The sequence below is a fragment of the Microtus pennsylvanicus genome, chromosome 1 (genome assembly GCF_037038515.1).
Source record: "Microtus pennsylvanicus isolate mMicPen1 chromosome 1, mMicPen1.hap1, whole genome shotgun sequence".
Taxonomy (NCBI): domain Eukaryota; kingdom Metazoa; phylum Chordata; class Mammalia; order Rodentia; family Cricetidae; genus Microtus; species Microtus pennsylvanicus.
Window position 1 is genome coordinate 156656425 of NC_134579.1, and position 15829 is coordinate 156672253.

General features: G+C 38.1%; 2 protein-coding genes across 2 annotated transcripts in view; both read left to right on the top strand.

Moving 5' to 3' along the window:
• The window catches only part of LOC142832944 (uncharacterized), a 776034-nt gene that overhangs the window by 629039 nt on the left and 131166 nt on the right, over nt 1–15829 (top strand). The gene's annotated exons all lie outside the window — the stretch shown is intronic.
• LOC142833011 (vomeronasal type-1 receptor 2-like) lies at nt 12437–13333 on the top strand. Its single transcript, XM_075943984.1, has one exon. The coding sequence runs from the start codon at nt 12437–12439 to the stop codon at nt 13331–13333; it is 897 nt and encodes a 298-aa protein (XP_075800099.1).

The following is a 15829-nucleotide window of genomic DNA, read 5'->3' on the forward strand; positions in this document are numbered from 1 at the left end:
AAATAAAGAAAGAAATTAAAGTCTTCCTTGAATTCAATGAAAATAAAGAAACAACATACTCGAACTTATGAAAAAGTCCTAAGCAGTCCTAAGAGGAAAGTTCATAGCACTAAGTGCCCACTTAAAGAAAACAGAGAAAGCACATATTGGAGACTTAACAGCCCACCTGAAAGCTCTAGAAAAAAAAAGAAGCAGACTCACCTAGGAGGAGTAGAAGACTGGAAATAATCAAACTGAGGGCTGAAATCAACAAAATAGAAACACAGAAAACAATCCAAAGAATCAATGAATCAAAAAGCTGGTTCCTGGAGAAAATCAACAAGATTGACAAACCCCTATCCAAACTAGTCAAACGGCAGAGAGAAAATTTGCAAATTAATAAGATCAGAAATGAAAAGGGGGACATAACCACAAACACAGAGGAAATTCAGAGAATCATTAGATCTTACTACAAAAGCCTGTATGCCACTAAACTGGAAAATGTAAAAGAAATGGACACTTTTTTAGATAAATACGATTTACCAAAATTAAATCAGGACCAGGTGAACAAGCTAAACAGACCTGTCAGTCGCGAAGAACTAGAAGCTGTTATCAAAAACCTCCCTACCAAAAAAAGCCCAGGGCCAGATGGTTTCAATGCAGAATTCTACCAGAACTTCCAAGAAGACCTAATACCTATACTCCTCAATGTATTCCACAATATAGAAACAGAAGGGTCATTACCAAATTCCTTTTATGAAGCTACAGTTACTCTGATACCAAAACCACACAAAGACTCAACAGGAAAGAGAATTACAGGCCGATCTCACTCATGAATATCGACGCAAAAATCCTCAACAAAATACTGGCAAACTGAATCCAAGAACACATCGGAAAAATTATCCATTATGATATAGTAGGCTTCATTCCTGAGAGGCAAGGCTGGTTCAACATACGAAAATCTATCAATGTAATCCAGCATATAAATAAACTGAAAGAAAAAAAACATATGATCATTTCATTAGATGTTGAAAAAGCATTTGACAAAATTCAACATCCATTTATGTAAAAAGTCTTGGAAAGATTAGGGATACAAGGGCCATACCTAAATATAATAAAAGCTATATACCGCAAGCCAACAGCAAACATCAAATTAAACGGAGAGAAACTCAAAGCCATCCCGCTTAACTCAGGAACACGACAAGGCTGTCCACTCTCGCCATACTTCTTCAATATAGTGCTGGAAGTTCTAGCAATAGCAATAAGAAAACTAATGGGATCAAGGGGATTCGAATTGGAAAGGAAGAAGTTAAACTTTCGTTATTTGCAGATGATATGATAGTGTACATAAGCGACCCCCAAAACTCCACCAAAGAACTTTTACAGCTGATAAACACCTTTAGTAATGTGGCAGGATACAAGATCAACTCCAAAAAATCAGTTGCCCTCTTATACACAAAGGATATGGAAGCAGAGAGGGAAATCAGAGAAGCTTCACCATTCACGATAGCCACAAACAGCATAAAATATCTTGGGGTAAATCTAACCAAGGAAGTGAAAGATCTATTTGACGAGAACTTTAAGGCATTGAAGAAAGAAATTGAAGAGGGTACCAAAAAATGGATGGACATCCCGTGCTCTTGGATTGGGAGGATCAACATAGTAAAAATGGCAATTCTACCAAAGGCAATTTATAGATTCAATGCAATCCCCATCAAGATCCCATCAAAATTCTTCACAAATCTGGAGAGGACAATAATCAACTTTATATGGAAAAACAAAAAACCCAGGATAGCCAAAACAATCCTATACAATAAAGGATCTTCTGGAGGCATTACCATCCCTGACTTCAAACTCTATTACAGAGCTACAGTAATGAAAACAGGGTGGTACTGGCATAAAAACAGAGAAGTCGACCAATGGAATCGTATAGAAGACCCGGATTTTATCCCACAAACCTATGAACACCTCATTTTCGATAAAGGAGCTAAAAGTATACATTGGAAGAAAGAAAGCATCTTCAACAAATGGTGCTGGCACAACTGGATGTCAACCTGTAGAAGAATGAAAATAGACCCATATCTATCACCGTGCACAAAACTCAAGTCCAAATGGATTAAAGACTTCAATATCAGCCCGAAAACACTGAACCTGATAGAAGAGAAAGTGGGAAATACCCTACAACAGATGGGCACAGGCGATCGCTTCTTAGGTATAACCCCAGAAGCACAGACATTAAAGGCAACATTGAATAAATGGGACCTACTAAAACTGAGAAGCTTCTGTAAAGCAAAGGACACTGTCACTAAGACACAAAGGCAACCTACTGACTGGGAGAAGATCTTCACCAACCCCGCAACAGACAAAGGTCTGATCTCCAAAATATATAGAGAACTCAAGAAACTAGACTTTAAAATGCTAATTAACCCAATTAAAAAATGGGGCACTGAACTGAACAGAGAATTCTCAACAGAAGAAGTTCAAATGGCCAAAGGACACTTAAGGTCGTGCTCATTTTCCTTAGCAATCAGGGAAATGCAAATCAAAACAACTTTGAGATATCATCTTACACCTGTCAGAATGGCTAAAGTCAAAAACACCAAGGATAGCCTTTGCTGGAGAGGCTGTGGAGGAAGGGGTACCCTCATCCATTGCTGGTGGGAATGCAATCTTGTGCAACCACTGTGGAAGTCAGTGTTTCGGTTTCTCCGGAAATTCGGGATCAACCTACCCCTGGACCCAGCAATACCACTCTTGGGAATTTACCCAAGAGATGCTCTATCACATGTCAAAAGCATTTGTTCAACTATGTTCATAGCAGTATTATTTGTAATAGCCAGAACCTGGAAACAACCTAGATGCCCTTCAATGGAAGAATGGATGAAGAAAGTATGGAATATATACACACTAAAGTACTACACTGCGGTAAAAAAACAATGACTTCTCGAATTTTGCATGCAAATGGATGGAAATAGAAAACACTATCCTGAGTGAGGTATCCCAGACCCAAAAAGATGAACATGGGATGTACTCATTCATAATTGGTTTCTAGCCATAAATAGGGGTCACGGAGTCTACAATAGGTGAACCCAAAGAAGCTAAGTAAGAAGGTGAACCCAAGGAAAAACATATAGTTAACCTCTTGGATAAGGGAAGTAGACAAAATTGCCGGGGAGAAAATTGGGATCTTGGGGGTGAGGTGGGATGGGGGTAAGGGGAGATGGGGAGAGAAAAGGTAGAAGGGAAGGAGGGTGGACTTGGGGAAACAGGAGGATCGGGATAAAGGAAGGTTGGATAGGGGAGCACGGAACCACAATTCTTAGTTAAGGGACCCACTTTAGGGTGGGCAGGAGACTTGACCCTAGAGGGGCTCTCAGGTGCCCAAGCTGAGGTCCCCAGTTAGTTCCTTGGGCAGCTGAGGATAGGGAACCTGAAATGACCCTATCCTAGAGCAATACTGACAAATATCTTGCATATCATCCAAGAACCTTCATCTGGTGATGGATGGAGATAGAGACAGAGACCCACACTGGAGCACTGGACTGAGCTCCCAAGGTCCTAATGAGGAGCAGAAGGAGGGAGAACATGAGCAAAGAAGTCGGGACCACGAGGGGTGCACCCACCCACTGAGACAGTGGAGCTGATCTACTGGGAGCTCACCAAGGCCAGCTGGACTGTTACCAAAAAAGCATGGGATAAAACTGGACTCTCTGAACATGGCGAACAATGAGGGCTGATGAGACGCCAAGGACAATGGCACGCGGTTTTGATCCTACGCAATGTGCTGGCTTGGTGGGAGCCTACCCAGTTTGGATGTTCACCTTCCTAGATATGGACAGAGGGGGGAGGACCTAGGACTTACCACAGGGCAGGGAACCCTGACTGCTCTTTGGACTGGAGAGGGAGGGGGAGAGGAGTGGGGGGAAGGGGAGAGGGTTGGGAGAAGGGGGAGAAGAGTGGGAGGAGGGGGAGAAGAGTGGGAGGAGGGGGAGAAGAGTGGGAGGAGGGGGAGGTAAATGGGAGGCTGGGAGGAGGTGGAAATTTGTTTTTTTTATTCTCCTTTTATCAATAAAAAAAAACAAAAAAAGAAAAAAAAGAAGTAAATAAAAAAAAGTTCAACATCTAATGTTTCTTCAGAGAATCAAGTCAATTTTCATAATTTTTATCCCTTATCCTAGCAAAACTTATGAATGCTTCTAACACAAAATAGGAGAGAATATGTGTTTCAATTCCCAGAAGAAAATAGGCACCTGGCAAGGAAATACTGCATCAAAGCAATACAGAATCTCAGCAGGGATATCAACAAACCCTGTCGCTCCATATTTAGTGTCTGGTACTTGAGGTTCAAAGGCCTTAAATCATTATACATATCTAATTTTTGAAGGTAACATATATCTTTTCTATGGTAAGATCTGCTCTCTTTTTTCTTTATTTTCTCAATATCTCAACAATCTGACATGTTGAACATTCTATGTTCTATACTACAATACACCCTCCACTTTCACAGATATAGGTTATGGCTTTTCTGGCAAAATGGACTGCCATAAACACTGTGAGTCCTCAGTGGATTTCTAAAATTCCATAGGGAGACTCAGGGACCCACTTGCTCTTAATTGCTTTTGTCATGCCTTCAAAGATAGTACTACATGTAATACAAGACCAAATCAGGCATCCAGCTTGAGATGTAACTTCACCACCATCAACCACATTCAACATGCTTGCAAGCAATCAAGACCCCAAGCTTTCCCCTTTCACATCTGAAATCTTAGCGTGGTGGGATCTTTCCCTATGAACACCCTTTTCACAGTTCATCTGAGGATCAGGAGACCCATTTTAATCGCATAATCTTAACAATTACAGCACCTCTTTTAGCCTATGCTTATGGATGGAGCATTAATATTCGTTGTATTCCTATGTATTTCCAAACCGTACAGTGAGGTGTGATTCCCCTCTGTATGATGTAAATACCACTAATTACTGAATAAAGCTAATTTGACCTACAGCAGGGCAGAATTTAGTAAGTCAGGAATTCTAAGAAGATATAAGAGGGAAGAAGGCACAGTCAGGGAGACGCCATGTAGCTGCAGGAGGAGAAAGATATTTGAGTCCCAGTACCAGTAAATCATGAGCCTCAGTAGTATAATATAAAATCATGGAAATGGATTAAGATATAAGAGCTAACTAACAATATGCCTAAGCAATTGGAAAAATGAGTGACCTATACCTATAATACACTTTATATTTCTTTCTGCCTAACCTGCACTTTTTCACTATATATCAACATAAGAGTTATCACTAATTTAGACTTTGTGTAGTCAACGTTATGCTATATTTATTTAAATGTCCTGGACCAAATAAGTTAACCAATCACTCTTTTATTCTGCTTGATATAAATTCTCATAATTTGACAGAAAATATTCATAAACTTTGTCAAATGTCACAGAAATGACCTACCACCATTGATGTTAAGCCTTGTGATTCATTTTGGAATCTCTTTAGCCAGCCTTTATAGTTTACTTTGCACTTAGCACAACAGTTTTCTAGGTTGCAATTCAAAAGGACCATTAAGCTATATTTATAGTAGTAAGCTGCTTCTCTAACCCAAAGTTCAAAAGTCTTCAGCATTCCTCTGAAAACAAAGATGGTCAGAATCTTCATGGCACCATCCTACTCTCTAGTATCAACTTATTGACTACTTCTTTATTGGTTTAATAAGATGCTATCTAAAACTGATTTACAGGAGGTAGAATAAATTTGGGTATTTTTATCCAGATGGACCATTCATCATGATTGAGTAGCAGGAAAGAAACCAATAGGCACAGCATCAGGAGCAGGAAACTAGTTACTAACATTTTCATTTTTTTATTAAAATAGTCTGTTGTTATTTTACAATCAAGCCCAGTTCCCTCTACCTACCTTCCTCTCATTCTCCCTACCTTCTCCTCAACCCTCATCTTCAACTCACAGAGGGAGAGGCCTCCCATGGAGACTCAAAATGTTTATTGCATCACATTAAGGCAGGACCAAGGCTCTCCCCCCTGTATCCAGGCTGAGCAAGGCATTTTTTTCCATAGGGAATGGGCTCAAAAAAGCCAGTTCATATACTAAGAATAAATATTGGCCCCACCAAGAGTGACCCCACAAATTTCCCAAGTCTTTCAACTGTCCCCACATTCATGGGGTTTAATTTGGTCCTATGAAAATCCCCCAACTGTCAGTCCAGAGTCAATGAGCTCCCAATAGCTCAGGCAAATTTTTTCTATGGATATCCCCATCATGGTGTTGACCCCTTTGCTCCCATTATCTCTCCTCCATCACTTTAACTGGATTCTGGGTGCTTGGTCCACGGCTAAGCTGTGGATCTCTGCATCTGTTTCCATCACATACTGAATTAAGGTTCTATAATGGCAATTAAGGTAGCAGTCAATCTTATTACAGGGGAAGGCCAGTCCAGGCACCCTCTCCACTATTGTTTATACTTTTGCCTTGAATCATCCATGATGGAATTTTTCTAGTGCCTAGTGCCAGGTTTCTCACTAACCCTATAATGGCTCCTTCTATCAAGATATTTCTTTCCTTGTTCTCACTTTCTGTCCTTCCCACAAATCAGTCATCCCAATCCCTCATGTACTGCTCCCCACTCCCCGTCTCCTTTCTTTGTCCTTTTCAACCCTTCCTCTCCTCTCCATGCTCCCAGTTTACTTAGGAAATCTTCTCTGTTTCGCCTTCCTAGGAGTATCCATATGTCTCCCATAGGATCCTTCTTGTTTCCTAGCTTTTCTAGAGTTGGGGAATATAGAATTTACTCTACTTACATTAAGTAATTACTTTAAGAAATTAGTATATACTTTGCTTTACTTTAAGTAGCTACTTAACTAAAATAATCTTTATATTAAGTCTAATATTCACTTACGAGTAAGTACATATTATGTTTGTCTTTCTGGGTCTTGGTTACCTCACTTAGGATAGATTTTTCGAGTTCTATCCATAAGTATTCACATATTCTAAAGCTCCAGAAAACAGAGATAGCCAACTGAAAATGCACAATGGTGTTATTATCAATTCTTCCCTCAGTATAGCCCTTTTCTATGCAGGCTACTCCATCCAATCCTCCCCAAACAACACAAACAAGTGAGCAGCAAGTGTTCAAATACCTGAGGCAATGGGGAACACTTCTCATTCAAATCAAAACATTTTCATGTTGCAGTCTTTGTCCTGCAAAGGAGAATTTTCTATGTTTGTAGAGTTTTCTATGTAACTTAATGAAATAAATTATTTAAGCTCAGAGAGTTTTGGAAATTAAGGTTTATAGGTTAATCACAAGGGAAGTTGTGTGGTTTGAACTGTACAGTTCTTTTATTGCTGTTGCTTTAAACACTCAAAAAATGATTTCCTTTAGACAGAAGGCAAATGTTAAATCTCTACCTTACCTTTTCCTTAATTAACTGCAAAATATTAATGTTCCAAAAATTTTTTCATTAAAATTAATGGTGTATTGTTTTAGTTACAATAAATGCTTTTATTCTGAAAGTGTAGCCCTGGCTATGTATTATTTAAAAAACACAGTTGATTTCATTTGTGAATTATAGTTACTGGTAATTAGGCTGCATTTAGAGTTCCTGTGATTGCCAAAGAGATATTTGTTACTTTTCTTAGCATATTTACTTATCAAAATTCTATTCAATTTGTAAGTATTTTCTAAAGATTGTAATCATAAATGGTGCAGAATATGGCATCATGGTTTTCCTAATACTGACATTTAAGTATACATCCCTGGAATTCTAACTACATCTGGGCAAGTGTGGGCACATTGGGCAGCACTGGAATCTGACAATTGATAACCAGGTTCACTTTGTGGAGAAGAATACAAAGAAAACTGGAGGGGAATAAGACACACATCTCTTTGCAATATTTCCACACATGAGACTTTCATATTCTCCAGGTCCTCTATTTCCACTATCCTTTAGGGATCATGCAAATTTTAAGATCCTCTCTTTGGAAGCACCCAGAAGAATTTTGTGATCAGCTTTGATAATTATATATGAAATAAAGTTTGTGAAAAGTAGTTGAATCCCAAAGCAAAAGCTGTCATTTGCCTCTGTAGCTGAAATGAAAACTGTAATTCAGAAGGGAGATGTGGTCATACCTGCGAAACTTTATCTCACAGTTGAAATGGCCCCTTCTCCTTGATGCTGAGTTTTTAAAATCTCAGGATGTTATGAAGTGTACTCTGACCAGAAATTTCTGCACAGAGGATCAGTCAGGTGAGAAGTTTATGTTTAGTCTGGAAAGAAAATTTAGCTAAGGGAAACCTCAGGAAGTGGTTGTATGTGAAAAGTTGATTCAGAAGTAGCAGACACAGGCAGTATAATTTTAGATTTCAGACTTTATGATTATCTCACAGTTGAATGTGTTTCCAAAATCTTGGTTAGTTATATTATGTTTAATTTAATCAAGGGACTAGAAAATATAAACATTCAAATATGAATTAATGATAATATAATTTCTTTTCTGTATATGTTTGCATGTGAATGAGTGCCTGGGCAGGGACATATTTGTTTAAAAGCATAATATGAGTATGTGTGTGTGCATGCGTGCCTGTGTGTGTGTGTCAAGAGGACAACCTCAATGTTTCTTCTTTTGACAAATTTTACATTTTAAAAATATTATCATAATATTTTTATACAATGTCTTTAACTGGCCTGGAATGCTCTGAATATTTTAGACTGTTGTGGTCAGGGAGGGTCATAAATCTTCATTATTTTTTATTCCAGTGCTTGGGTGATAGATATGCAATACCACACCTAGATTTTTATATTGACTTGTGGAGGTTCAGCACAGGTCCTAACATATCCAAGGCAAGGATTCTTCCTACTAAACATTCTCCCTAATCTAAAAATAACTGAACCTTTAGGCTACATTATTCCATGTAATATTTTCAGTTATCCAGTTTAATGTCTGAGAATCAATGAAATATCTAAGAGTTAATGCTAGGAATCCAGAGTCCAAGGCAAAAGGATTGGAGAAAATTATAGTCCAACCTACATTACAAAATGGGAGAGTTGTGTAGTCCTTTACCAAGTAAATATAACATTTACAAGGGGATTTTTCACAGTTCTACATGGAGTCACCGATACTATTGCCCTTTGTTGTTTTCGCATGTAGTATTATGAGGATGTGCAATCTTACCTATGTTAAGATCTATCCTATAAGAGACAGGATCACTCTTGATCTGTGCTTCGCTTTTCCTAAATACAGTCATAATTTATGAACTGTTGCTTTTCCCTTCTATTTGTCATAAATTTCATCATCTTATATTTACACTACTTCAGAGCAAAACATCATCTGAGTATCAGCTGAAGCTGTGTACTAGTAGAAGACATGTGGGAAGGTCTAAAGTTCGAAGTTGAAATTTATGTCAGAATTGTGACTTTGATGGCAACCACGGGAATGTGATGATTGGCATGTAATTTTATACAACTTCTCTGATTCCAAAATGTTCCCTGTGAAGTGATTACCAATTTTCTATGTGTGAGATGAATGTTGTGTCATGTATTTTAAAGATGGGAGAAGAGAGGTTACTGACTATACAATCATGACTCAATTAATTTTAAAAGAGCAATTAGTTAAAGCAATATTTTTTATTTCTGTAAGCACACTATCTCTTCCTAAGATGGGGTTCAAGAAGTCAGCCTTGAAAATGATGAAGACAGGAATTTTATAGTTCAGAAGTACCATAATTCCAAATGGGGAATTTGACAGACATAGTAGTTGGCCTTACAGGAAGAGAGCATAAGAATTGCAAGTTAGTTGTAATGAACTCATGAAACAAAGACATGATTGCAAGGTGATCACAGACAGTGTCGGTATAACAACAAATAGTCATAAAACACTTTTGAAATAAACACAGTTTTGCAAGATGCTTATAACTTTTTGAAACAAAGAAATAGTTGCTGTTTTCCCAGCAGTACAAATCCATTTGTAGTTATGGCTAATGGTGAGGCATAGCCAATTCTTGACAACAGATGTTTAATCATAAACAGGAATGAACTCAGTTTGCTTTTATTTTAAGATGGCTTATGAATATAAATCGGAGGCAAGCTGGTTCAACATTCAACACTTGTCTTATACATGTTTCTCAAATATTTCATAGGGTCTTTGCATTCTTTCTCTGTAGGGATGGATAAAATTTGAAATGCATCAAAAGATGTGTATCCTGTATATAAATTATGCCTTAGACACGAGGAAGACAAGGACTTTATAGTTCAGGGGTTAGAGTTTTCTAAATCATGGATTTCACTGACAAAATAGGTGAGGTTACAGGAGCAGAACATAATGTAAGAATAAGACGAAATAGCCTTCTGAAAAAAATATGACTGCAAAGTGGTCATCAGATAGACATCACAACTAGTATGCCTTAGCTAGTTCTAAGAATATTTTTAAACAAATGTAGGATTTGAGAGATGCTTATAACTTTCAAAATCAAAGAGTAAGATACTATTTCCCCCCCCCACCAAAAAGGGCAATATATAACTATATATAGTCAATTGCAGGGTTCATGCAATTTACTGACATTGAAACTCACCCCAGAGGCAACACCCTGATATTTTTGTTGGTTTCTGTCAAATTCCTAACAGTTCTAAAGGCATTCATGTCATTGAGAAGCCCTGCTGAAATTCTTTTAAAAATGCAGATTAAAAAAAAGTCAGAGACCTTGAGTTGGAGAGATCACTAGTGCCCATTTGGTACAAATCTTATATTAGGTATGGTAACATCCTTTTTCTAAGCTCACTCTGCTAGCAAAAGGTTGATCTTCTCCTCAAATCCTGTTAGGACCTGAGTGGAACATGTCTAGAGTGATTAGATTCATTTTTATTATCACTATGGACCTTCACCTTCTATAAGATTTTATCTTCAACATGGGGAAGGTCACCTCTAATTTACAAGGTATGTGTGAAGAGCAATATGGCAGTACATTGAAAATACAGAGCTGGCAGGGTTAGCAGAAGCCAGGGCCCTCTACAACACATCATTGTGTTTTGCAGAAGTTCCTGAGACAATAGCAGTGTCTGCTCAGTTATAGTCAACTTTGAACATAAACAGCACCTGAAATTCAGGAATTATTATGCAGCTGAATGCCCTTTCCAATAAACCACATTTTAATTTCCTCAAACAAAATTCATTATTTGTGGATGACTGTTAACAAAGTTTGGCAACATGCAATTTGGGCTTGCTGTTTTTTATTAAAAAGTTTATATTTAATATTTTCTATTTATCATTTGTAACTGCATTTATAAAATAAAGAAGGAAAATAAAAGAAAAAATAACTATATAGTCTCAGTTATAGGTAGGGTATAGCCCAATCCTTGAGAAGCAGAGGTTTAATCACAAACTAGAATCAGCCTAGTTTCTCTGAATTATGAGATGGCTTCTAAGCCTACAATGGAGACAGACTGGTTAATTGTCTAACTTGTTATGCTTTGTTTTTCTCAAGAAGGTTGGTTCGATGAAGTGCTTAATTTTATTTTAGCCATGATGATTTGTGTCAGTGGTCCTTCTTTTCTTATCTTTGGGTTTAGACGTATGTCCAAAGTAAAGGAGAGCTATTGTGTCTTACATGTTTGTTTCCTCTCAATGACACTAGATATTGGATTTCATAATAAAATTGGCTATAGTTCATCTGTTAATTCCATTCTAAATGTGATAATTTTCTTCCTGACTTCCATTAAAGTGATTCAATTACTTTCATCCTCTTGTCCATTTAAGAGTTTGCCACACAATATTTCCTGTGTCTCTCAACTCTCCAGTTATTTATCAGTGTGAAAAAGTATGCTTGCCTTTGTGTGTCTGTTTCTAAAACTTAATGACACAGAGCTCCTTGTATGATTCCTGTTCTATTACTTAACCTTTATGGTTATAGTGTTTTCACTGTATAATGAACATTCTATTATATAAGAATAGAAATGTCCTTACTGTTGTGGAGATGTATATTTATATTTATGTTGAATTTCAGATGAGAAATGCATGGGTTTTTTTATAATGTTGAAAAATAGTTTAAAACATTTTCTTTTTCAATATGACTTGTAATTAAAAGATAATTATAAACTTTAGAAGCCAGCAGCATCCTTTCCACTTATACTCACTGGTAATTACTTCTCCAGCAGCTACTTGGACTTACTGCTAATACTGATACTTTAATGCCAGGTTCTGAAATTACTTTTAAGGAAACAGTACATTTGAAGTCTTTAGCAGTTTCATTGAGAAATATTTTTTACACATACTGTTTCCAAAGTAATTTTGTTAGTCAGAGTCCTGTTCTGTAGCTCACTGTATCTTTGCAGTCTTGAAAATATGTGATTTTTGCATGCCAACAGCCACCTCTCAAGATTTCAAGCCACCGTTTTGCTTAGAGAAGGAATTTTTGCAACTGTTTAAAGAAGAAATTTTAAACGACAGAATGGACGTAAAGGATTTGATAATAGGAATAGTGCTCTTACTTCAGAGCATAGTTGGAATTCTTGGGAATTTCTCTCTTCTCTCCTACTATCTCATGCATTACTACATTGAGCAGACATTAAAGAGCACAGATTTGATTCTTATACACCTGTTCACAGCCAACTCCTTGATCATTCTTTCTAAAGGATTATTCCATACAATGAAATCTTTTGGGATGAAAGAGTTCACTAATAATTTTGGCTGTGAATTTCTTTTGTATTTTCAAAGACTAGGCAGGAGCATGTCCATTAGCTCCACCTGCTTCTTAAGTGTTTTTCAAGCCATCACAATCAATTCTGGGAACTCTTCATGGTTGACACCTAAAGTAAAAGCTCCAAAGCATATTGGCCTCTTCACTTCCCTCTGCTGGATTTTCTACATGTCAATAAATATTATTTTTCCTGTGTATATGAAAACCAAGGTGAACAACAAAAACATGACACATAACAGTGTCATGAAATGCTGCGCAACTTCAAGTCATGATGACCTCACAAGCTCATTATATACAGCATTGTTTGTTCTTCCTGAAATTATGCTTTCTGTCATCATTGTTTGGTCCAGTGGCTCCATGGTTGTCATTCTGTATAGACACAAACAACGTGTTCAACATATCCGCAGCACCAGTGTTACCTACAGATCATTCCCTGAGTCCAAAGCCACCCACCGCATATTGACCCTGGTGTCCACATTTATATGCTTTTATGCCCTTTCTTCTATCCTACAAGGCTGCATTTCTCTCATATATAACCCTGGTTGGTGGCTGGTGAACATTACTGCAGTCATTTCAATGTGTTTTCCTACTTTGGGACCCTTTGTTATAAGCCATCACTACACAGTGCTAAGGTTGTGCTTTTCCTGAGAAAGGAATCCAAAGTCCTCACAGTTGGATCACAGGTATAAAGATTGCATGGTCTCTTGCCTAAAGTATCTAAATTTTACATTTCTCCTCTTATATAAAACATAAACATATAGCTAATTTTATAGTAATTTGTCTTTTAAAGGGAAACTGTGCTTGGATTTAATTTTCTCAAACTAGTATCTGTAAAATCAAGGCAGAGTTGAATGAAACAGGTTATTCTTTCATAAGAAAATCATACTCTGTTTTTACAAATCATAAATATACTTCCTTGTAGGAAATTGAATAATTTGGACCTCAATTGTTTAGTGTCAGTACTCGAGAGTGTGTGACCAAATCATACACTCAATGGAGAACTTTTCCTGAAAGAAACACTATAAAGAATAATGATGAAAATAGTTTATTTATTTATATTTATTTATTCTGCAGGTCTTTTACATCATATATCTTCATCACATTTATTTTCCTGTTGTCTCTTCACATCCACCCTTCAACCCTGCAGCCCCACCCCAAATAATAGAAAATACAAGATAAAAAAGAAGAAATGTTTTTTAAAAAAGGAAAAACTCTTATTATGGAAGGTACAGTGTGATACAGTGGGTCACTCTAAAACCATTTGTCCATATATCTTCACTTGATAGTGTTCATTGTAAAGAGTTCTTGGTCTGGTCCTAGGCCTCTGGTTTTTACTATACCATAGACACTGGGTGGTGATGTGGAATTCTCCTCTGTATGCTGTGAATATGTTTTATTATCATTGATTATTAAAGAAACTGTTTCAGACAATGGAAAGTAGAGTAAAGCCAGGTGACAAATCTGAGCAGAGATATATAGAGAAAGTAGGCAGAATCAGAGATGCCATGTAGTTGCTAAAGGAGGCAAAGGCCAATAAGCCACAGCCTCATGCTAATATACAGGTTAATGGAAATGGGTTAATTCAAGATATAAGAGCTAGCTATAAATATGTCTAAGCTATTGATCAAACAGTGTTATAATTAATATAGTTTCTGTGTAATCATTTGGTTCTGAGAGGCTAGGAAGTGAATGAGCAGTCTCCACCTATGAAATGGCATGCCAATTACATCCACATAAATCCTGAGAGAGGTTGAAAAGTAATTCTAGACACAAAAGAGCAGAGTTTAGCATAGTTTCTTGGTAGCCACAATTATTTCAGGATGTTTGCTAGCTCTGTGCAGGGGCACACAGCTCCTTCAGGAGAAGACTTCCTGCCCAAAGATGGTGGTGCACTCCTTTAATCCTAGATCTTGGGAGGCAGAGCCAGGCATATTTCTGTCAGTTCAACACCAGCGTGGTCTACAAGAGCTAGTTCCAGTATAGGCTGCAAAGCTACAGAGAAACACTGCCTCAAAAAAAAGAGGTAGGTGTTCCTGACTCAACAAAGTGAAGGCTGTGCAACTTCTTTAGAGGAGGGCTTCCTGGTTTGTGCTGGCAGAATGAACTCTGGCTCTTCCAGGAGGATCTGCAGGTAAATGGGGTCTGGGAGCAGCAAGATACAAATTGCATAATGGCATGATATAGATCTGCTGAGTCCCTGGAGCAAGGGCAGTGTGCATGACTTGCAGAGGGAGTAAACTTCTGCCATGTTGAACTGGGCAGAGCCAAAAGGCAAAGCAGCCTTAATCCTAGCCATACCACTTAGCATTTAAAAACTAAAGCACTCCTGGTCAGAAAAGGATTACAGATATTCTATAAAGACAGAATTAGATGAAAAAAACTTTGAATGGGCCACAGTATGTTTAAAAATTGTAAGTAGGTTGTTTCCAGGTTCTGGCTATTACAAATAATGCTGCTATGAACATAGATGCCCTTCAGTGGAAGAATGGATGAAGAAAGTGTGGAATATATACATATTAGAATACTACTCAACAGTAAAAATGGGATAAAGGACGGGTGGATATGGGAGCAGGGAAGTATATATCTTAATTAAGGGAGCCATCTTAGGGTTGGCAAGAGACCTGACCCTAGAGGGGCTCTCAGGTGTCCAGGGAGATGTCCCCAGTTAGTTCCTTGGGCAGCTGAGGAGAGGGAACCTGAAATGGCCCTATCCTATAGCCATACTGATGAATATCTTGCATATCACCATAGAACCTTCATTTGGCTATGGATGGAGATAGACACAGAGACCCACATTGGAGCACCGGACTGAGCTCCCAAGGTTCAAATGAGGAGCAGAAGGAGGAAGAATATGAGCAAGGAAGTCAGGACCGCGATTGATGCACCCACCCACTGAGACAGGGGCTGATCTACTGGGAGCTCACCAAGGCCATCTTGACTGGGACTGAAAAAGCATGGGATAAAACCGGACTCTCTGAACATGGAGGACATTGAGGGCTGATGAGAAGCCAAGGACAATGGCACTGGGTTTTGATCCTACTGCATGTACTGACTCTGTCGGAGCCTAGCCAGTTTGGATGATCAACTTCCTAGACCTGGATGGAGTGGGGAGGACCTTGGACTTCCCACAGGGCAGGGAGCCCT

Excerpts from the sequence above, each read along its gene's own strand:
- LOC142833011 (XM_075943984.1), top strand. The coding sequence starts at position 12,437 with ATGGACGTAAAGGATTTGATAATAGGAATAGTGCTCTTACTTCAGAGC.